Source organism: Ziziphus jujuba, chromosome 6, assembly GCF_031755915.1.
Source record: "Ziziphus jujuba cultivar Dongzao chromosome 6, ASM3175591v1".
NCBI classification, from domain to species: domain Eukaryota; kingdom Viridiplantae; phylum Streptophyta; class Magnoliopsida; order Rosales; family Rhamnaceae; genus Ziziphus; species Ziziphus jujuba.
This window is the reverse complement of record NC_083384.1, coordinates 22,760,640-22,784,923: the sequence shown is the minus strand read 5'-3', so window position 1 is coordinate 22,784,923 and position 24,284 is coordinate 22,760,640. Positions and strand designations below refer to the sequence as shown.

The 24,284-nt window shown below is 33.1% G+C and overlaps 2 protein-coding genes across 2 annotated transcripts; one reads left to right on the top strand and one right to left on the bottom strand.

Annotated features, from left to right (window-relative positions):
- The first annotated feature begins 15,063 nt into the window (after positions 1-15,063).
- LOC107434190 (probable xyloglucan galactosyltransferase GT19) lies at positions 15,064-16,786 on the top strand. Its single transcript, XM_016045623.4, has one exon. The coding sequence runs from the start codon at positions 15,283-15,285 to the stop codon at positions 16,645-16,647; it is 1,365 nt and encodes a 454-aa protein (XP_015901109.2). The 5' UTR covers positions 15,064-15,282; the 3' UTR covers positions 16,648-16,786.
- A 229-nt stretch (positions 16,787-17,015) lies between these two features.
- Positions 17,016-23,920, bottom strand: LOC107434189 (beta-ketoacyl-[acyl-carrier-protein] synthase III A, chloroplastic). Its single transcript, XM_016045622.4, has 8 exons — positions 23,211-23,920; positions 20,842-20,990; positions 20,413-20,549; positions 19,481-19,586; positions 19,248-19,366; positions 18,342-18,406; positions 18,039-18,261; positions 17,016-17,438 (listed from the first exon to the last, which is right to left on the bottom strand). The coding sequence occupies exons 1-8, from the start codon at positions 23,396-23,398 to the stop codon at positions 17,217-17,219; spliced, it is 1,209 nt and encodes a 402-aa protein (XP_015901108.3). The 5' UTR covers positions 23,399-23,920; the 3' UTR covers positions 17,016-17,216.
- Positions 23,921-24,284: the final 364 nt, after the last annotated feature.

Sequence of the window (24,284 nt, the reverse complement as noted above, 5' to 3'; positions counted from 1 at the left end):
TATCTCAAATTAGGTCGTGAGAGATGTGTTTTTGTGTTTTGTGTATACACATATATGTGAATAATTGAAAAGAGCATTGATAAAACTATTTTCTATTTTTAAATCAATGGAATTGATGTTCATTGGAATGCTACGTGAAAATATTTATAGATGAAATTTCAAAAAACTAATTAAATCTTAAAAATAAATTTTAAATACTAGGGCATAAGGCAACTCTTTTAAATGCAACTACGTTGCCTGTTCTTAAAATTTTGGAGACATAATAGGAACATTTATGAGAGTTGCATATTTTAAAAGAAAATGCAAATTTTAAACTCAAATAAAGTATAAAATCCTATTTAAAGGGTGAAAAAACATAAATAAAAGAACAGGCAACGCTATCTGAAGACAATGCATCACCGTTTCCTCTAGTTTGTTAAAGAAAAAAAAATACAATTTAAGAGACTTGCAAGTTTAAGCAGAAAATAAACCATACTTCAAAAAAAAATTTAAAGAATTAAAAAAAAAAAGGTGACTCTAAAAATGTTGTTGCGTCGCCTGATCTGTTGTCATGTCTAACCTTTAACGACACAGTTTATTTAAATGGGTCACCTGTTTTGCCATTTTCTGAAAAAAATTTATGCGTATTAAAATTTTACGAGGGCATTTGAATACATTTCTTTTCACAAAATAGATGTTAGTACACTACCTAATAAATGTTAGAATTGGAAGCAATCTCAGAGAGACTTGAAGAATGGGATATTTCGGGTTTAAGTTTCCATTTGCCTGCGTTGCTGTCTGGAAGTTGGATTTCTCTGTGTCGCCCTCGTGGTTAGCTTGGCTTCTTCTTTCTTCGTCTCCATGGTTTCGGTGAGTTTTTTTTTTCTTTATAATTGGCGGTGACATGTGATGGGTTGGGTTATTTTTAATTTATTTATTTTTTCATTATAATCGAAGATTAGGTTTGCTAGATTTTCTTAATCTTGTTTATGTCGATAATTTGTTTGTGATATTGTTTGACATTGTTCTGCTTAGATTGGTAGGGAAATGGATAAATCGTGGATAAAAAAATATAGAACCTCAAATGATTTTGCTAAGAGGGTGAATGAATTTTGAAATTTAGCATGGAGAATGCCAATGATTGTAATGCCATACGGTGTCCTTGCATGCAATTTGGGAATATAAAAATCTATACTATTAGGGATATTAAAGACCATATATATTGGAATGGGTTTGATGTCAACTATCGGTGATGGATTTGGCATGGTAAGTCATGTGCTGATAGTATGTTGATGAGATGGAATTTACATGTGTTAACTTTAATAAAATTGGATATAAATCTTATCCATTCATCATGGCTTCACAAGTTCAACAAATATTTTATGTTGATCAACTTGATTCGAGATGGTTTGTTATTTTAACTCCACCATGACATTGTACTTTTGCTTAAGAAGAATTGGTTGAAGAAGATGTTCTTGGTGATACTACGATGGCTCACAATCCATTTGCCATACAATTGTCAAGTGTTGATGAAAATGATAATGAGGATGAATATGAGAATAGCTATGTTCGTAATGACTATGAGGGGATATGAATAAACAATATCTTTTAAACAAATTGGTACGTATATTTATTAACTTATGTTTTAAGTAATATTTATGACATTTATTATTATTCATCAAATTATTTTATTGATCCGCTTCATTATGTGTTTTCTACTTTTAATTAGGAGAAATGTGCCTTGCCAAATCTTAAGAAAGTAATATTTTACTAAATTACAAAATTAATAATGATTAATATTTTATTTATTTTGCATAAGTGTTAATAGCTTTTTTAATTTTTCCATATGCAGTATGAGGGTGTAATATCATCAACAAGAGGACGTCAACTTCCATCTCAATGAGTATGCATTCATGGAAGTTTAATTAATATTAAATTTGTTATGAAAAAATACAATATTTTACAAATTATGTAAAAATATGTCAATGAGATAATATTTAATTTATTTGATAATTAATTTGTCATGAAAAAATATTTCTTTTAAAATTTTGTATCCTAATTAATTTGGATGGAGCTAGTTTTAGTTTTTTTTATATTTTAATTATTTTTATATTTTTACAATTTTAATCACTTTTCACAAAATTAAAAAAAATGTAAAATTAAAAAAAAAAAAAAAAGAAGGGGCAACGCATTAATACATAACAAAGTCACCTAACATTTTTGATGACTTTTAATTTGCTATGTTTAGCGACTTATATATTTAGCGATACTTTAAAAAAAGTCGCTAATACATTTTTGGCGACAGTGTGGTGAAGCGTCGCTAAATAATGCGTCATAATAAGTGGATTGTTAGCCTGTGTTGCTAAAAATCAATACGCATCGCTAAAAACTCAACGATAAGCGACTCTCCTGGTGCGTTCGCTAAAAATCTATTTGAGTCACTAAAAACTCAAAGATAGGTGACTCTTATGATGCGTTGCTAAAAATAAATATGCGTCGCTAAAAACGCAAATAAGCGACTCTTACGATGCGTCGCTAAAAATGTATTTGAGTCGCTAAAAACTCATAGACAGATGACTCTTATGATGCGTCGCTAAAAATCAATCTGAGTCGCTAAAAACTCAAAGATAGGCGACTCTCATGATGTATCACTTATTGTTTTATAGCTTTAGCGACATGACGTTAAGTGATTCCGTACGATAAGTCGTTATTTATTTTGTGCAACACATTTATTACGTCATTTATCAATGCGATTCTTGTAGTGAAGGTGGAATTCGACTATCGAATAAATAGACTTATGAATGAACTATAATTTTGGTATATCTTTAATGAAGTATAATCGGACTAGTGATTATTAGACTCCTCAAATCGAACTACTGATTATGTGAATCTTTAAATCAAACCACCAATTTGATGTACCTATGATGAATAATTTGTTTCTTCAATTCAATGGTGAGCCACTTCATTACCAAGGTTCCAAGAATATCTCACCATGCAATGGAAATGCACCCATTATTTAAGGAATTATGAGGCAACAATCCATGACGTGAATTATAAGTCAGACTACAAAGAATAAGGAATGATGACTTGTTAGAAGAATGAAGTTAGCGTGAAGCTTAAATAAAGGTAGGAAGTTGTTAAAGGAACAAGACAAAGCACAGACTGTGAAAGGCGTGGTAGTAATTGGAGCATACCATGAATTGTGCATGATATGGGTATATAGGTTAAGGAGAGTGAAAAAGTGCATTTAATAAACGTTCCGTAAATTAAGAGATGTAGGGAGAGAATTAAGGTAGAATAAAGTCTTAAAGCTCAATAAAAGGCTAACCAAAAATGTATTTGGATCATTTTTATAATCAAAAGTTTGCAAAAAAAAATGCTTTCAAAAATTACATCGTTAAAGTTTTATGATTATTTTATTGCTATTTTAGTGTGTTAATTTAAAATTGCCAAATTTTACCTAAAAAAAGAACAAAAACAAAAATCAAAAATCAACCATAATAGAACAATTACCTTGTGAGTGATACAATAATAGAATTTCTTCTAGGATATGAACTTATCCAATATGTTCTCATGACAGCTTCTTTTTTGCCTAGACATAGACATCTTATACCACCAGCTTAACTACAAATCAATCTAGAATGGAAAGACATTGCTTTTGGTTACTTCAGGTTGTTTGTCATTCCCCGATGATTTCTCTGTTTGTTATTTTCCTTTTTCTTTTATTCTCCTTTGTTTTTCCTCATTTTGAAAAACCTAATTTAATTATGGTCCAAATCTCACAACCTTGAAAGTTCAAATGCAATTTACCCTAGATAAAATATCAAACAAATGTGCTTTGTTTTGAGGTAAAATACTAATTTTAATTAATAAAAACCAGCATTGCATAAGTCATTATGGATAGCTTTATAGAGCCAAAGAGGATCTTCTATAATCCAAGCTTGGAAAGAACTCAAACATAAATCTAGCCAACTTATGAGCTACTTTATTGCAATCTTGTTTGATCAAAGAACAAGAGAAAGATACATGGTAATCTAACAACTACTTAATTTCCTCAACTAGAAATAGTTTTCATTCAACCCAACATGATGCTCATCAAGCAACCTTACAGCACTCATAGAATCACAAAATATTTTGCCTCTACTAAAGCCCAATTGAAGACTAATGAGACTACATAATATATTGCTCGAAGCTCAATAGCCAAAAAACTATATAAAACATTAACAAGTTGAAAAAGTGAAGCATTTAATTCTCTAACCATATTACGAAAAACTACACCAAAGCCTACTTTCCCATCCCTTTCATTATTGCACCATCAGCATTGATAGTTATCTCACTTCTATTCGACAATTTCCAAAGATTATCATGCTACACAACCAAACTCTACAAATTTCTTTGTCTATATGCCATATGTTCTCTAAATTCTACTATAAATGTGTAGCATTCTCTAACAACCAAGGATCAAGCTTAAAAAACTTCTCATGAACAATATCATTACTCCTATTCTAAATATTCTAAGTTAGCATAACAAATTTCCCCTTCTGAAGATTTGTCAAACAGCTATAACCCTAAAAAATAAATCTATAAAATTAGCAAATCTACCACTTTAAGCTTAAATATAAGTCCATTTCCTTCCATATGCAAATGGAATTTCTACATCCCTAAAGAGCATGCAACATTGATTCTAGTTCCATGAAACACATTTCACACATACAATCAACAAGAATGTTGCAACATGCAATTTGACTAAGCATGATAAAGTTGTTTGACAAGTCTTCCATAGAAAAAATTTTCACTTTATGTAAAACATTCAAAGATAGAATATGTTTCCACTAAGAATTTACTACTTTATCACTCTTTTCTCCAACATTACCAACATCCCTTAGTTTTTTAGCAATCCAATAACCATATTTAATTGTGTAGCTTCTTAAACCATGATAATGCTATGCAAATTTATCTTGTGTACCAATTTGACAAATTGGAATTTGAAGAATGATAAAGCCTTTTGTCGAGAAAAAAAAGTGAACCAATCTACTGGCCATGCAAAAGAAGAAAATAAAGTAGTAATGATAGTATCTTCATCAAGCATTCTAAGTGATAAAATCTATAGAGCCATTATGAAAAAACCAATTTTCTTTGTAAATTTTGACACTCTAACCATCTCTAACATGCTAAATGTTTCCATTTTCCAATACATCTTGATCCCACCTAATACTCTTCCATAAATGTGATGGACTAAATCCTACACTTGCCTCCCAAAAAGAACAATTAGGAAAGTACCTATCTTTTAATAAATTACTACCAAGACTATTTGGGTGTTGAACTAATCTATGAGATTATTTTATTAATAAAGATAAAGCTCTATTAAATTCTACCAAAGATTTAAAACACAACCCTGCCAAAGGTTTTAGTTCACATAATTTTCCCCAACTAACTCATTAAATACCCTTCTTATCACCAAAATTACCCCACCAAAACTTGGCCATTATACCATTAAGTTCCTTTATTAATTTTTGAACAACTTAAAACACCCATAGCATATGTGGGAATAAATTGAGCAACTACCTTAATAAGAACTTCCTTGCCCTCTCTAAAAGGCAACTTTTCTCTCCACCTTGTTAACTTCCTCCAAACATGCTTTCTTTATTGATCGAAAAACTTGTTATATGCTTGCTCCCAATAATGAAGGCAAACCCAAACATTTATCATTCTATTAATACTTTACATATCAAAGAATTGCTTAATTAAATCCTGCAAATGACTATAGTGCTTGGACTACACGTTACCATTGTTTTTTACAAATTTATCTTTGTTTCCAATGATCTTCATTCTTTCTTGGAATATCTATAACAACTGGGCAGTCAGGCAAAGATGCACGCATAAAAAAAAAATACTATAATCAGCAAAAAAATAAATGAGACACTTTTGGACTAGTGGAAGGAACACAAATTCCTTGTAGATCCCCAACATCTTCAACCTTTTTCTAGAAGATAAGATAAACCTTTACCATATAGAAGAAATAGATAAGGTGATAATGGTTCCCCTTGACAGAGATTTCTCTCAGGTTTAAAAAATCCAAATCCATGCAACTGCCCATTAAAATAAAATAAGAAACAAGAGGAATAAGCTTCAAGATCAAATGTAACACCCCATCCCGAAGCACATCGGAAATTTCTCAAGTTGACTGGAGTTAACCGTCGTTGATCGAGAAGGATCAAACTTGGACTTTTTGACTCAGTAACAATTCGAGGTTAACCAAGGCACCATTGCGAAGTACGCATTGATCCGAATCCGTAGACTAGTAGCACGTAAAAAACGGAGCTACAGTTTGAAAGTTATGAGTAAAGCAAGTTGAGGTTCGAATTATTTGAGGGTTCTAAAGTTGACTTTTTATACTTATAAAATTGAGCTTTGATTTATATATGGTTGTGAAATACTCGTCGATACAAGTTCATAGACTAGTGGCATACCCGATTTAGACATGTGGTTGGAAAGTTATAGACCTGTGAATTTTTTTCGAGATGGTTGTAACTATTCATCAATCTATGAGTGTGCGTAAACGGCGACACCACATGTAACATTATAAAAGAGTGCCATGTGTCACAACAAGAAAAATGCCACATTTCAGACAATTAAATATTATATTATTTTATTATTATTTTAATATTATTTTATGTATTTATTTATTTATTTATTTTCTTTTTCTTTTCTTCTCCCCCATGGGACTCTTTCTTCTTCCTTTCTTCTTCTTCTTCCTTCTTCTTCTTCTTCTTCCTTCTTCTTCTTCTTCTTCCTTTCTCTCTCCCTCCATCGGTCCCTATCCCTGTCTAGATCCCTTCTGACCGCCGCAAGGTTGGCAGACGCGCCAGGATCGGTGCCCAAAGTCAGCGGCTAGTGTGATGCTGGTTGGTCGGTTTTCCGACGGCCATCAGTCCCATAGTTGGTCCTCCCTCCCAGATTTCGACCCCCTGATTCCAAAAATGATCTCCATTTGCTCAAATCCAAAGCCATTTGTGAGGAATGTGGAGAGGGAGCTCGGTCAGAATTTCCTGATCAAATTCCAGCCACCACCGGTGAGTTTGTGGTCAATGGAGGTTAGAAATGTGTTCTTTGTCTCATTAGCTTTCTATAGGTACCTCATTTGGGAATTATGGTGAAGTATTTTGAAAAATGTCATTTTTGAATAAAATATTATTATTTTATTATAATAGTCTGAAAAATGTGTCTGTTTAATATTTAAATAATTGTTATTTATATTGGAGATGTTAAATTGTGTTGAATTGAATAAATTGTATCTTTATATATTTGATTAATTGTGGAATGGTATGTGGTTCTAATGATATTTGGTACGAAATGATTGGAAGGTTTGAGGAAATAATTATATTAAATTACTATCATAAAGAAATATGTTTATGTGTTAATTATTTATTTATTTATGGAATTGAATTATTATGGAAGAGATTAATTTTATGAAATTATGGTTTAATTTTTATTAAACTTATTGTTGATTTAAATGTCAAAATTTTGATGCATAAATAATGCATTTATGTGATTTTAATTATGTACGAATTTTTTTTCATATTGTTTTGGTGAAAATTAATGTCATGTATTTGAAGAAAAATATTTATTTAAAATTTAGTATTTCCAAAAAATATATTTATACATTAACTAATGAATTTATTTATTTTTTTTTTTCATAAACTTGATTTTATTTTATTTTATTGAGACTCCTTATTTTAATAGTACTATAAAAATTTATAGTTTTTAGATACATCATACACGTACCAGTGTTCTGTAGTTGTGGATGTGATTAGAGCGTAGGTGAATGTGAATGTAACTAGCACGCAGATTGATTTATAGGGTTATCCTGTGGTTGCCATAGGACCGAGAGTAGACAGGATATAATGCACAGTAAGCATCAGCCATCCCCTTCCATGGCCAGGACACCTATTAGTAGCGATGCAGTGGAATGCCACATGATCATATGCTGGTTTCTCTCTTTAATCTCCCCGTTAGACGGTGCTTTGGGACGCTGAGCACCATAGGACATAACTGGTATATAGTATGTGCATCAAGTATCTTTTGTATATATATATTTTATATTTGTATGTATCACACCGTACGGGAACAGCGATCCGATGTGGTCCATGAAGAGCTAGCCTTGTAACTATGTTGCCTATGAGTCCAGGGGATTGGACGGCCAATCTATGCAAGCATCCCAGACTGTATTGGTAGCGGGGTGCCGGTGAGAGCTGGAATCATGGATTGCGCAGCATATTGGAGGGTATCATTTGTACCCCTGATACAAGTGTATATTTCATAATATATTTTGAATTTTAAAATATTATTTGACCTTGTACTATTTTATCTATTCATAATCTGATTTTCTAACATTATACTTAATTGCTTTTATTGTGATTACTATTATTAATATTATTCTTGTTATTAATATTACAATTATTATTTATCAGAATTACGTTTACAGTTATTTTCATTATTACTAATATTATCATCATCATTATGATTATTATTATTATTTTTATTATTGCCATTATTTATTTTTATTTTTATTTTTATTGTTAGTATTATTTCTATTGTTATTATTATCATATGGTATATCTTGACAAGTATCACAACCTACGGGCAAGAAAGATAGCCATTAGGTAAGTATAATAGTCCTTAGATAAATGGTAGCCTTTGGGCAGGTGAGATAGTCCTTGGGACAGCTGTGATTATGTGATAGCCCTAGGACAAGTGATTACTCTCAGGTAAATATAACAGATGATATTAATACTATTTTTATTACGAAAACGAATACTATTATTATTGTTGTTGTTGATGTGATGATTGTTTTATTTTTCTTCCCATATTACGCATCGGTATATTTTGTAACACGATATTTAAAATATATTTGAAATGTACAGAAATAAGTGGGTGGTGTGGGCGGACGTGAATGATTAAAGGTATATTTGGTTGTTTATTTAGTTGATTATTCATTATTGCATATATATGTGTGTGTTTTATATAAATTGTTATTGAAGTACTACCATTGTGGAAATTATTGTAATAAGATGGGAGGGATAAGGTGGTAACATATAGGAGTGCATTTTTGTGCAAGTAAATTTTGTGGTAAACCCTTCCCTTAGGGGAGATGCTGCCGGATTTTCCATTAGAAGGTTTGGTAGTGTTTTTCTGGGATTAGGACTTGTGTAGGGTTCTGATGACGGGTCCTGATATCAAACTAATCTAGTGCTTATCAAATTCCATCTCCTATGTCATTTTATTTTAAAAAAAAAAAAAAAAAAAACTTCATTCTATCTAATTATACAGTTTACTCATATTTAGTTTAAACACCATCATATATGATCTACTCCCTCATTTTTCATCCCAATAATATGCATTGTTTCTAAAGCAACAAGAATAGTACCAATTATTTGCCTACTTGGAAAAAATTCATTTTGTTCTAAAGATATAATGTGAGCAAAATTCCCTTCAAACTATTAACAATAGCTTTTTTAATAATCTTATAAATTATTGTACATAAACTAATGGGACGAATTTCAATAGCCTTAAACTAGGATTTTCACTTATGGTACCAATGTTATTAAAGTGTGATTAACAGCTTCAACATTACGTTATTATTTAACATTTCGAAACAAGCTTCAGCTAATTTATCTGCCATAGTAACCAATACCTTCTACAAAACAAAGCAAGCATTCTATCAACATCTGGAGCTTTAGAAGGCTGCATCTAGAATAAAGTTTTTCTAATTTCTTCCCACACAACTGGCTTACACAAAGAAACATTTATAATATCTATAATTCAGTTTTGAACATCATATAATGAACCATCATCCAAAGTTGAGCCTTTAGATGAGAATTGATTAGAAAAATAGTTCATAAAAGTTTAAAAAATATCACCCATCTAATTAACCCAAATACTAGCATCACTAATAATTCCCTGAATTGTATTTCGTTATCTTTTAGAACTAGCATAATAATGAAAAAAAAAAAAAAGCCTTATATTTTTATCTCCTTCCTTTAACCAATTTAAACAATATCTTTGCTTCCATATCAGCTTTTTTTTAAAAAAAAAAAATTATCAATAAGATGCATAGCATCTCTATAAGATTGTATATTAACTGCTGTTGGATTTTGTCTGGCATTCTTCCGAAAACTGATACTTTTCCTACAATTCAGATAGAATCCTTTTGAAAGACATCTTATTCCACTTAGAAAACTACCAGCAAAACAAACAATAGATTTCTATTAGATAGAAAAATCCAAACCAAACTCATTATATATTCACACTTCACATCAATAGTCAAAGCTTCTTCAAAGTGGAACCATCTAATTTTTTTGGCAGCAGCAAATTATCATGTGGATAATAAGTGAAAATCAACACTTGACGATCAAAAATAGAAGTTGGTTGATGCTGGATAAGCAAAAGGATATAGCGACTACCTTTCAATAGTAGCAAAAGCTCTACTAATAGCTTCGACACATTCTCATCCCTGGTTCTACTATTAGACCATGTATATTTACCTCATCTAAATGGACTTTCATGGAATTGACAATCATGAAGGGCTTGTTTAAACCGATCAATTTGATTAGTAGAGGGATCACGGCCCTCCTAACTTATCTGAAAGAAAAAGAATTTTTAAAATCCCAACAATAAACTTACCTAACGAAGATAATGATTTTAACCTTCGTAGCAGCTCCCAAGAACATATCAGAAGGTTCAAACCTAACAAAGATAATGATTTTAACCTTCATAATAGCTCCCAATAACACATATGGAGATTTAAGTCTGGATTTCTATAGAAACCTATTAATCAAACCCAACCTTTTAGAAGATGCGTGATAACTATATCAATCTGATCACAACACTGAATAATTAAATTGACATTTGGTTTCCATAATACGATTAGACCCTTAATCTACCTTGCACGATCCACCCCAAAACAACCTCCCATATTAAAATGCATTCATATTTGATCCAATTGTTTCTCCAATAATTTTGTCTCCATTAAGAAGACTATGTTGGGCACTTCAAATTTGAGCATCTGTGATAATACTCATAATTTTCGAGGGTTCCCAAGCCCCCAACATTCCAAGTTAATATTTTCATTATTCGTGAAGGAGCTAATTGTCAATCCCCATCACTTTAGTAATCAAATCAAAGTTATTTGTTTTATCTCCTAAACAAGTTCTTTTAACCTTGTCAACATCACTTACTAACTCTTTTTTTCAACCCTTTAACAAGTACGGGAATCGTTGATGTAGATTTAACATTTTTCTTCCCTTATTATCTAACTCTTCTCTTCCAAGTTCTTTTGGGTGGAATAATAATACTCGATCCATTGTCTTCTGCCAATGCTACAAACACCAAATTATTGGACTTTCCTTAACAAATAACTGGTGGTAACTTTAATGATTTATTCATGCTATCTACTACATTCACTCTATTTCCCACTACCATTAAATTAACATTATGCACATTAGCTTGTGTAGCTCCCACATTTTACTCAATTGATGGATCCCATGCTACCTTACTAATGGCTTGCATACTATTTAATAAACTAACTACATCATGATCCTCCTTATGATGCTTAGAGAACTTATTATTATTCCGCGAATTGATGAAGAAGTAGAATCATCAGGATTACCAATCATAGATGCAACTATATGTGTCATGCCAATCTAGGAAAGATCGAAAATTTTAAACCAAAATGCAGCCTTGTTTAGTAGAGTATGCTATGGCGAAACATGGCATTAGGCAATGGCTGGTAAAACCTGAGAGTTATCAAAGTGCCATGAGGAGCCATTGAGACTTTTCTTTTTTTCAGTAGTTGAAATTGACATAGAATTCTGAATCCCTTCATCAGTCTTTTTAAACTGACTATGAGTAGAAAAATTCCAAACCAAGTTTAACGCTGTCATGAATAATTTTTTATTGTAATTGTTCACCGTAAGAACTTTTGCAATTAAACAGCTTTTGAGATTATTAATTACTTGGCCATAGTAAAAATTGCTAATTACCAATTCTCATACTTCCTCTATTAGCCGTATTGAATTCTGAAAAAGAGTATTAACTTCTTCCATAACTCTAATAAACGCAAATAATCAAGAATATGCAAGAGAAACCAAAATAAAAAAATAAAAAAATAAAAAAACAAATAGCAAAATCAGAATTTACACACAAGAAGGCAACAATCATGCGTAAAAAATCCAATGCAAAAACCATCCTCATCAAAATAGAATGATACGAGAAACAGCATAAATTAGTCTAAAATAGTTCGCAAAACCAAAATAAACACAACAAGAAAACAAAATTCTTTCGTAATAAGCCCTGAATCAAAGAGACCACATCAAAGAATAATGAAACAAAAGAAAATCAACGTAAATCAACCCAATCCGCCAAAAAATAGATTTTCTTCTGCCATCGACAAGAGAAGACTTATACAACAATAAACCCTTCAACAAAAACTCTCACAACAAAAGAGGGACAGCACTATATATCCCATTACATATTAGTTATTATTTCATCCGGATAATTCTAGACATAATGTGCTTTCTAGTATCATATTAATTTTTTTTTTGAATGATCTAAATTATTCTTTTTTATTATTTTAGAAGAGCATGAATTTTATTCAAATTGGTTAATGCACTCAAAGATTTATGCATCATAGATTTGTATCCAGCCAAGTCAATAAAAAGTCAAAGAAAGCTGCATCACAATGTTTCTACCAGTCCAAAATTGAAATTTACCCAAAAAAAAGAAAGAAAAAAATCCTTTTACCTTAACCAAAAGTCTAAAGTTAAAATATACAATCGTGCTTGTACTCTAATCATACGAATTCCTCAACTATTAAAAAGTTGTAAATAACACATTAATTTTAATTAAAAAAAACTTTTTAATTTTTGAAACAACTTCCTAAACTTTTAAAATGTGCATTAAAAGATAATGTTTAAGTTACTGTTGGTAATTCCATGGAAACAATTAGTAGCCAACTCATTACTTCAAGTCCTCTCACCTACATATCCAATAGGTTTTTTTTTTTTTTTTAATAAAAAAAATAGAGTTGTTGTTTTAAAAAATTTAGTTGAGCACATTGGCCATGAGCTTAGCTTTGGTGTTTTCTTTATGGATTTTCTGCAAACAAAAGTAACTACTCATCAAATTATCTATTTATTTTTTTGTCTCAATTTCTGAATATATTGGTAAGAGTACAGATTTTTTTTCCCATTACATTACCTTATATTTATTATTTTTTGAAGACGATATTGTTATTTATCTATTTGGATAAGAGATTTTGGGGTTAACTCTATTATGTTATAGGATTAATTTGTTATTAATCATCATAGTTGCATTAAAAAAAAAAAATACATCATCATAGTTTAAGAGTTCATGCATTTGTAGGCGTGTAGGTGTGATCACTGATAATACACTTTCATGTCCAAGGTTATTCATAGATTTGATCAATGAGAATACACATCCAAGTCAAAGGTTCAAACCTTGACCTGAAGGCAAAACTCTTCCCGCACATAGTGTAATAATATATAACACACACACACACACACATATATATATATATATATATATATATATATATATTGAGAGTTTATATATATAGAATAATTATCGAGTCAGTGATTTTAGTAATTTTATAAAGTTGGGATGCATGTAAAAAAGTCAAAATGAAATAAAAATGATCGATTTGTCCTTATTGATTTGAATTGTATATTAACTTTATAAAATTAAAATATTCTAACTGGATTAGAATTATATATATATATATAATATTATAGGCATCCAAATTTTTTTTAAAAAAAATCATCAAACAATACCTATTAATGTATTATTGGTTAATATATTTTTACATTCTAAATATAAATTAATAAATCCTTCAATATATTTAAATTAAAAAATAAATTTATTAAATATTATCATATCATTTGATTAATAAAATAAATATTTTGATAATTCTAATATTATTTTATATCTCTATATATTTTACTCAAAAAGATATATATATATATTTATATATATATATATATATATATATATATATTATTCAAAAAGATTATTGGTACAATATATTAAAAAAAAAATTACTTGTAACTAATTAATAGTTTAAAGTTCTATGCAATTTAAATTATATCAGACAGCTTTGCACATTCGCATAAATTTATTGGATATGAAACTTAAATACATGCAGCTCTTTCAAACCGCTTTAAAAGTTTCATAATTGGAAATCGTAAGTTCAACAATTAGTCCGAAAGAAGCTTAAATTTAAGATTTTTTTAAAAGTTTGCTTTTCTAGTTCAGTTAATGGATTTCCGGTGGGATAAAATTCTATCTTTTTTATACTTAAATTTGGAATTTCATAATTATATTGGATTCTTCCAAAAATTAAAAAAAAAATAGTAACAATAATTAAATGGGACTATCCAGATTTTTTTTATAGATATTTTGCAGATTTTTATTTGGATACAATTCTGGGTATTCATAAATTTGGGCAAAACCAACCGTAAAGTGTAAATAACAGCAATAAAAAAACCGTAAAGTGTTAAAGTCATTTAAGATCCAGAGCTAACGTGGCTCAATTGTATTCGCAAGTTGACTTTAAACTAAACCAAACTCTTACATAAGTGGCAAGTCATAAACTCGATCTGACGGTGCTCGAGACCACGTGAGCGCCAAATACCATAAGTAACGCATTTGATTGAATTATAAATGGAGCCCACACCATGTGGAACCCCACAGGCGTCGAAACAAAGCGAATTTTATGAAAAAGAAGTATAAAACGCCGCCGCATTAGGTGGAGAGCAAATTACCACGAGCCGAGCCGTTGCTCCACCTCCACCGACAATGGTGGGTCAAAGTTTCAAACCCCCTCCACTTCATGCAGTTAAAAAAACTCTCTGTTTCATCAGAGCTTTTTATTTTTTTCTCTTTTTATTTTTTTAAATAATGTAAAAAATTTCTTCCACAAATCTCTACCTCACAAAGAAACAGGGAACAAAAACGAAAACAAAAACAAAAAAAACAAAACAAAAACAAAAACATAATTGTTTTTCACGGAAAATACAGGGCCAAAAAAAATTATTGTTTTAGGGAGAAGAAAACAGTGTGAATAAAAAGTAAAAAATGAAGAAAAATACCAAAAGCAGAGTGTCATGGTGAAACATTGGAAGAAAATCCTTTGTCCTTCTCTCTCTCTCTCTCTCTCTCTCTCTCTCTCTCAAACCTTTCTTCATCTTCTTCTTCTTCCTTTGTATCTCTTAGCTTTCTCCATCCATGGCCTGCAAAAGCGATTTCTTACTGTTATTGTTCATTTCCTTGTTTTCAATAAAGTTTGTTCTCTGTCAGAAAATCTCCAACAATCTTGACCAATTGGACTCGAACCCATCAGACTGCAGCAACCGTCGGATCCACATCAGACGGCTACCATCCCGTTTCAACCTTGATCTTCTCTCAAACTGCTCCGAGTACCCTCTTTACGGCGATTTCTGTCCTTACTTGCCCAACCATGGCCTTGGCCAAAAAACCCACATTCGCTCACAGAGCTGGTATCGAACCGACCCTTTAATGCTTGAGCTCGTATTCCATCGCCGAATGCTTGAATACCCATGTCTGGTTTCAGATCCCGATGCAGCGGACGCAATTTACCTCCCCTATTACGCAGCCATTGACGCTCTTCGATACCTCTACGGCCCTGATGTCAATTCCAGCGCCGACCACGGCCTCGAATTGTACGATTTCTTGCAGGAAGACATGCCCGCTGTGTGGAACCGGTTCATGGGTCACGACCACTTCCTTGTAATGGCCCGACCCTCCTGGGATTTCTCTCAGCCCTTGACCAACGACCCGCCGATCTGGGGCACTTCGTTTCTGGAATTGCCAGAGTTCTTCAACGTCACCGCTCTGACGGTCGAGGCGCGAGCTTGGCCTTGGCAAGAACAAGCGGTCCCGTACACGACGTCGTTTCACCCGCCGAATCTCTCGCTCCTGGAGGCTTGGTTGCAGCGTGTTAGGCGGTCCAAGCGCAATACGCTGATGCTTTTTGTTGGTGGTGGAGGTGTCTCTGCAACCCCAAATATACGGCGAAGTATCAGGGATGAGTGTGATAATAGCTCTAGCAATGTCACCACCAATAATGGGTTTGGCTTCTATGGAGGCTATTCGAAATTGTGTGAGATTGAGGATTGCTCTAATGGGATTTGTGAGCACGATCCGATAAGGTTTATGAGGCCAATGTTGCAGGCTAGCTTTTGTTTGCAGCCTCCCGGCGATACTCCGACCCGGAGGTCCACTTTCGATAGCATTCTCGCCGGCTGCATACCGGTTTTTTTCGAAGAGCAATCGGCGAAGAGACAATATGGTTGGCACTTGCCGGAAGATGAATATGAGGAATTCTCAGTGTTAATACCAAAGGAGGAGGTTGTTTTCAAGGGGCTAAAGATTTTGGATGTGTTGACGAGTATTTCTAGAGCTAAGGTTAGGCGAATGAGAGAAAAAGTTATGGATTTGATACCAAGAATCATGTATAGAAAGCATGGAAGTTCATTGGGTTTGAGAGCCAAGAAAGATGCATTTGATATTGCAGTTGAGAACACCCTGCTGAGGATACAATCTAAAGTGAAAGAAGTTTCTGTTCAGTGATCTGAATTTTGTTTATTGTAATTATATTTTGCTTTTATTTTTCTTTTTAATTTATAATTATTCACTGCAAAGTTGCAGAGGGAAAAAAAGATCATGATTTATGTTTCCACTTCGAAAACAAATCATTCAATTTTGGGCATTCACTTTTGGGCAAAATTTCTTATATTTTTTCTGTGATGAGGAAAAGTATATCAATGGAAACCAGAAATTATACATGGAAAGTTGTTCTCATCGTACTTGCAGAACTGTTACCCAGTGAGAGGCTTGTGAACTACCGTACAACAATGTAAAAATGCCAACCAAAAAAAAAAAAAAAAAATCCTGTTTGTGATCCTGAAACAAATAGTGTTTGTTTTGAGTTGAGGACAAAAAAAGAATCAAATTTTTATTAAAGGTTGTTAAAGCCTAAAAAAAAAGAGTAACAAAAGCCAAACAAACAAAGAGAGATGGTGAAGACCATGTCAAGGCAATACATGGGGAAGGTGAACTGAGAAATTCAGAGCTGCGCTTTTTTCAACAATTTCTCTTCGTCTTCTGTATAGATGAATCGGCAGGAGAGGTCAAGAGTTTCATCCCCATCTGAGAATAGCAGAACCCCATGTCAGTCCTGCTCCGAAGCCAGCAGCTGCAATAGTCTGGCCTGCTTTCACTTTCCCACCTCGAACAGCTTCATCCAATGCCAATGGAATGGATGCAGCACTTGTGTTACCATAGTTTGCCAAGTTTGATATGACCCGTTCTGGTGGGACTTCTAAACGAGTTGCAACGGCATCAATAATTCTCTGGTTCGCCTGCAACAATTGACCTATATTATAGCTCCATGAAATTATTATATCTGCTTCCATGAAAAATTTGTGAAGTTTACAAGTCTCCTCAGAGATGTTTTATTTGGATGAATGTTCAGTGTTGATTAAGTTCTTGAACATTTCTGCATTGTCTCAGATTGTGTTATGAGCTTAAAACACAAACTACTGACACATTTTAGGCATTTTGATAACAGAAATATATACTACAAGTATAATTATAAATATATATATATATATATATATATATATATAAAGTCTTGGATATTTATATTTCCATCCTTAATACTTCAGAGTATTTATTACTCATAAATTGCTCCATCTACAAGCAATAGGCAACAGAGCAGTGAAGGCAAGATCTTAGCCCTTTCTGCCATGCTACTAGTGAAATCATTCTTTATTAAAATGTTTTTTAATAATTTGGTGAACCTTGTCCTAATGTATCCTTATCTCTATTTTTATCATCTTTAACATAATATAGGTAAAATACGGCAAGAACATTCATGTGTTACTAACAAATTGAACAAACATACAACATATAGTTACGATCCAAACTCTATAGATTACAAGGAGATACCATTTCCATACCTGATGAAGCAGTAACCAATCAATGCTAGACCCAGGCATACCAGCCTTTCCAAGGGCAGACTCAATTGACTGTGGCACACATCTCACGGCAAAGCGAAAAACTTCTTTGCCATTCATTTGAATGCAGGAATATGATGAGCGTCTTGGAGGGAAATCTAACACTGAACCATTTGAACCCAACACATGTTCTGTTTCATTTTCTTTGACGCTTGCATTTAGATGCCTGGACAAAGAGAAGGTTGCTGCTTAGTTATCTACCATGCTGAAAAACATTTTGCCTGAGAAAGCGGGGAAAACAAATACCTGTGGCCCTCACCATCACTATGCAAGTCAAAACCATATAAACCATCCTCTTCAACACCACAAGACTGCAAGAATAGTTGCAGTTTAGAAATGAGAATAAAATATTTACTAAAATGTCCAAACGAAGCAAGAAATATAGTTATCATTTTATTTTGCTATTGAATCAGTAATCCTACATATCTTAAAATGGAGAACAGTACTACAGTAAGAACCTAAGTATTTCAAAAGACCTACCACAAGACAAATAAAATGTGAAGAGAAGATAATATTTTAATGGTAGTCAAAGGTAATAATATAAAAAGTTCGCACTCAAGGCAACAAATATGGAAGAAACCTATAAGAAAAACAATAAGATAGAAACTAAAAAGTAGAATAGATAATCAATGGCCTAAAACCTAACATCTGTATCACTTGGAAACATATAAAGGATAAACTAAACAGGGAATAATATAAGCATAAATCAATCAGACAATCATATATACAATCAACTCTTATTGAAAATCTGATGGACAAACTAGCAATCGGTTGGACATTATGAATTATCAATAGAAAAACTAAAATACTTTTTTGAAAATTAAGGGATCAAGGTTCAGACAATCTTCTATAGCAAATAAATTAGCCAAACCTACTGGCTATTGGCTGCTGGCTAGCCATCAAAGTTTTAACAATTCCACAACGAGATTCCAGCAATACTATGTTAGTTCATTGACAACCTGATTGAATATAATATATCATATCTCTGTTACTTAAACAAATATTAATCATCAAGAACAGTTCAAACTAGAGGACAAATGCAAGAATTCATGCATGCATCGGTATCTTAATGATATTTGTATTTGCTAATTGAGAAGTGCAAGGAATTTGTTTCTCATAGATGGCTACAAAAGAAAAGAAAAGACCGATCACCTGAACTAATACAGCACCAGCAGCATCACCAAAGAGTATGCACGTTCCTCTGTCAGTCCAATCAACATATCGAGAAAGAGAATCAGCACCAATCACCAGGACATTATTAAAACCACCTCCTGTACACACAGCTAGTGTTTAATGAATTCAAAAATAGAAGGAAATTGACCTTCTTATAGTGAAGGGAAACGAACCTAGTAGAAAGAAAAACAGCAGGTAAACAAATTTCTTACCCCTAATGTGGCAAGCAGCTGACACTAGACCCAATACAAATCCACTGCATGCAGCTGTAATATCATAAGCCAGGGGATTTCTTTTGCATCCAAGTGCTTTTTGGATCTGATGAATATAGTTAAGAAACAATACAGGAAGAGAAACAGAAAAATGGAAGATTATTAGAGCGGTAACCAAGCTAAAATGAAACTTTAAGTGGTCTACTTGAGAAATGTGAAAATCAGTAATCATCTGTCAAAAGCTTCAAATACAAGTTCTAACATTTATTAATGCTCAAAAATGGGTTAGAGATACTTGATCAATCGCCTGAAATTCTATATAAACAAGGCTGTCAACCATATACATGTCATGAGGGCAGTATTGTCAATCTAGCAACTTTTTGACAGAAAATCATGCTACTACTGCCCAAGTCTAATAGATAATAAAGTTTTCTTCGTGTCCTTCCACCGTTTGCAAATCGTGTAATCATAGTATAAGATGCCATTTCTACCTTTCCATTCCAAGCTGCAGTCACAGCCATTATTCTGTATGCATGAATGAAAGACAAGAAACACCAGGCAGTTGAGGAATCATTTCCACCTCTATAAAAACAAATGCACCAAAAGATGCGTTTAGAATAAAAGGACAACAGTTTCCAAACTTGACAATAGTCCTTGTAAATACAGCACTGCACAAAACAACATTTTCTTCTCCTAAGATGCCAACAGGCAAACATCAGATTCCAATTTTGTAGTCGCAGTTGTGCATGCAACTGTGAAATATTGCAACAAATGCAACCGTTATCCCCGGATGAAAATCCACATGCAGCTGAACCCCAACATAGGTTCCTTCAATTAATCTCATTCTATGATATACAACAAATATTCTGTACCAGTTACCCAAAAAATGAAAAAATCAAAAAAATAAAAAAATAAAACCAACTATTCTATACCTGAGGAGCATTGCCAAAAAGATCCTCTGGTGTGGATGTACACATCAAGACTAGGTCCACATCATCAGGATCAACCTGTGCCATCTGAAGTGCTTTCTCTGCTGCCTCTACTGCTAAAGCTGTCAAACTATCTTTTCCTGCAATAACAATGATAAATCAGAATTTATTCACCGTTTATATGATCAGGATGCCATCATTTAGAAATAAGTAGTACTCCAATTTGAATGCATACATGAGAAATACAGAAACACCTGCCTATCATCCTAAGTACAAATCAGACTCATTAAGTTGAACCTTCCCCCCACTTTAAGTTCAAATGTTGAGTCAACAGGCTGAGTATAAACAAGCAAGCCACCCCTTACTGTTTGCACATTGCATTATCAAATCTATGGCAGTTGGCACTATTATTTACTGCAAGTATGAACTGACCTGAAAGAACCCGTCGATTACGAATGCCAGTGCGAACAGATATCCATTCATCATTAGTGTCGACTATTTTTGCAAGATCATCATTTGAAACCTTAAGTTTTGGTACTGCTGAGCCACATCCTATTAATTTGCAGCCTCTACTGACAAGCCTGTAGATAAATAATTTCCAGGTATAGAAATAGAAATAATGAACTCAGATTACAATTTCGAACTCAAAGTCCTATAACATCAAACCAAAATGAAATACCAACACCAACTAAGCCTCTTGGCCATATATATATATATATATATATTGCACACATGCTACCAGCCAGTGCCTGCCTGGCCCAATGATTTAACAAGAAAACTATTCTGAAAGAAAAAATTATGAAAAACCAGCCTGAACTGAAGAGAATAATTAATTTTCAGAGCAAAATAGCAGAAATAATCAGCCATATCCCTTTAAGATGGGACTGAACCAACAGATCAGATATTGTTCATTACATTCTCCCTTTATCACCCATAAAAGCATTTATTGCATTGAAGGAGACAAAAAACGAACTGTGGCAAAAAGGAATACTTATGTGTAAAAATTCTGGAGAAAGCATAGGACACAAAACTCTTTGCCACGAAAAAGAGGATGGCATCCAACATAAGGCAAATTCCTTCTGTCCATTCACTTATCCTAACTTGTAAAGTTACTGCCTCCTAATATGCCTGAAGATAAAATATAAAAGATCCTCATAGATAAAACCAAGATACCTTCAAACTGCAGTACCAGGGTCAAAATTCAAAAAGCAAGTGCCCATGGAACAACTTAAGGTCTAATTCCTCAATAATAATCATAATTACACTAGCAATGGTGCAAACATTAACAATTTAAAAGAAAAGTGAAAAAATTGAAGTATACAAATATTATACATATTATGCGATCTACTTAGATATTCAGACAACCATAGTACTGAAATATCCTTTTCCACTCCAATTGACCTAGAAACAGACTGAACATATTCTCTATCCACTCCCCTGAACCCAGAAAACTGTACGAACTGAGCTTTTGTAGTCAGTAGTCCTTAGAATCCCTTAACTTCACACACTTCTTCAAAAGATCAGCAAATCTATCGCGATAACAAAAGAGCAAAGTACCTGTGGCTATTTATGGATAGAAGAAGGGAAAGAATCATGAAGCATTTTATCACAACACAATCTTGCAAAATGCTTGCACTCCCCCTTCTTCCCTCTATCTCTTTGGATAGCACTCAAATTGAATATTTAAAAGCATTTCTCATAGACACACCGCTCATTTACATTTCATATCCTTTACATAATTCCATAAACCATCAACTCCACATCTTCAACCCTGCCACCAATAAGTATCATTATCTCCTTTGATAGACTCAAGCTTAGAAGCTCTATTCATAATGCAGTATGTATTTTTTTTGTCTCAAATCTTTGTAACCACTTCAAATTAGAAAAGCCTAGGATCATTTATGGATATAAGATATGGTAAATTTGAGCTTATAAAATGTCACTCTCCATGGTGAATGATATACTCAAACAAAACCATACTTTATCTCCCACAGGATTGTTGACCGAACTGAATCGCTTGTGCATACAAGAGTTCCTGTGATATTTTCCAAACAAATAGACCATCATTTAAAAGGATAGTGCACTAAACTTGGTTTTCCACTATGTCAAAAGTAAAACTTTCATTCTCAGATGCATTTATAAATCAACTTCTGTTTAGTATGGATGCACAAATTCCTTACTACTAAACCATCCGAGATAATGATTAAGGTCCCAATCATTGTTTTAACTGGCTCAATAGTTTTGATAACCTTCCAATATCAACCTTATTGCCTAAAATCAACTTTGTCATGCGTTTACAAAACTCTCAATGAGTAGCCAGAACCAAGCAGAGTTCGAACTTACAAGCATCATGAGATGCTCACAAGTCCTTAATAGATAAAGCAGCAAAGTTTTTATGTTTACAAAATTAGCATATGACTCAATTTTACTAAGTTAATGTAGGTAACTTTTCTATCCTTTATGCCTAAGAGGCCATGCAAGAGCAACTCGCGCAGTACCTCTAATATAAAAGCAACCCAAAAATTCAAATCGAAGCAAGGCCCACTACAATAATATAAAACTTCTCTCAACAAAACAAACACCATTTCCACAAACCATATATCATAAGGCTTCCAAACACAGATCTTAAATTAAAATCCAATCATTTTCCTCCTCAAAGAAGTTTCACTTGATAACATTCCTCACCAACTCAAACATCTATAGACAACCCACTTTCATTTTGTGAACAATTTTCACAACAAAAGACAGAAGAAGAAGGGGTTCAATTGCCAAGAGATGAAGAAATCAGAAATAAAACTCACCTGGACACTCGAGATTCAGAAGCGGAAACTCCGGAAGCATGCTCTTCAATGGTGCCGGAGCAGAACACCCTTTTGGAGATCCTCTCAGGACAGCAAAACCCAGATCGGTAAATGCTTATTGAAGGCTGAATCTTCCCCCTCAGGCTTGGAACTGAAGGAGTGGTAAAGAACGCAGATGCATTGGCCATTTACACGCCACAGTCAAAACGAAAAAACAAAATTACCAAAAACCACTAAAAAACTACAAAGTCGGGGAGAGATTTGAAAGCGAGGATCTTCAGCATATATATGGGGATAGATGGATGCAACGGAAAGAATATGTGAAACCCATGAGAGAGGAAGATCAGTGGGTGTGGCAAAGACAAAGGCAGAGGTATTTCAATGGCTTTCCACACGATCTTCGGAGATAGAGAGAAATGGGCGATTATGCCAAACCCAATTTGAGGAAACTCCAATGCTCTCTCTCTCTCACTTCCACTAAAGTTATTGAGCAAGTCTAGGCCAGACAGTCATGCAAATGCTTCCCCATTTCCAAGATTTGATTTTTATTTCTTAGAATTCCAGATGGGGTGTTTATAGGCTACAGGGGAAAATAAATTGATGCTCGACACATAACTAAATTTGCCAGCGTTCATAAATTGAATAAAAACTTTCTCACTAATAAAACTATGTGGCCAAATTTTATTGGTGGAGTTTTTCAAGAGTGGGGCCTTAGAGCATTTGAAACTCTAGTCCTAACCTTCCACTTCGACTGTTTATATTTCGATCTCTTCGAGGTCCTAGAATCTTTACGAGCACCAGAAGTTAAAGGTTTGTTTAACCACTCAGCCAAAAATCTTAGCCAAAAAAGAAATAAATAAAAAAAGTTAATGACTTTTTGTTTAGTGTTTTTAATATTTTACAAATATGTTAATCTGCTTAAAAGATGTTCCTTCTTTGGAATTTATCGTTGGTTTATTTTTAACGTTGTAGAATTTTTCTGGCTTTGTAAGGTTGGTCGGATAGGAAGCTCAAGGGAGGTACAAGTAATAAGAACATGGTTCATCTCTTTTAGACATCTTCCAAAGTCCTAAG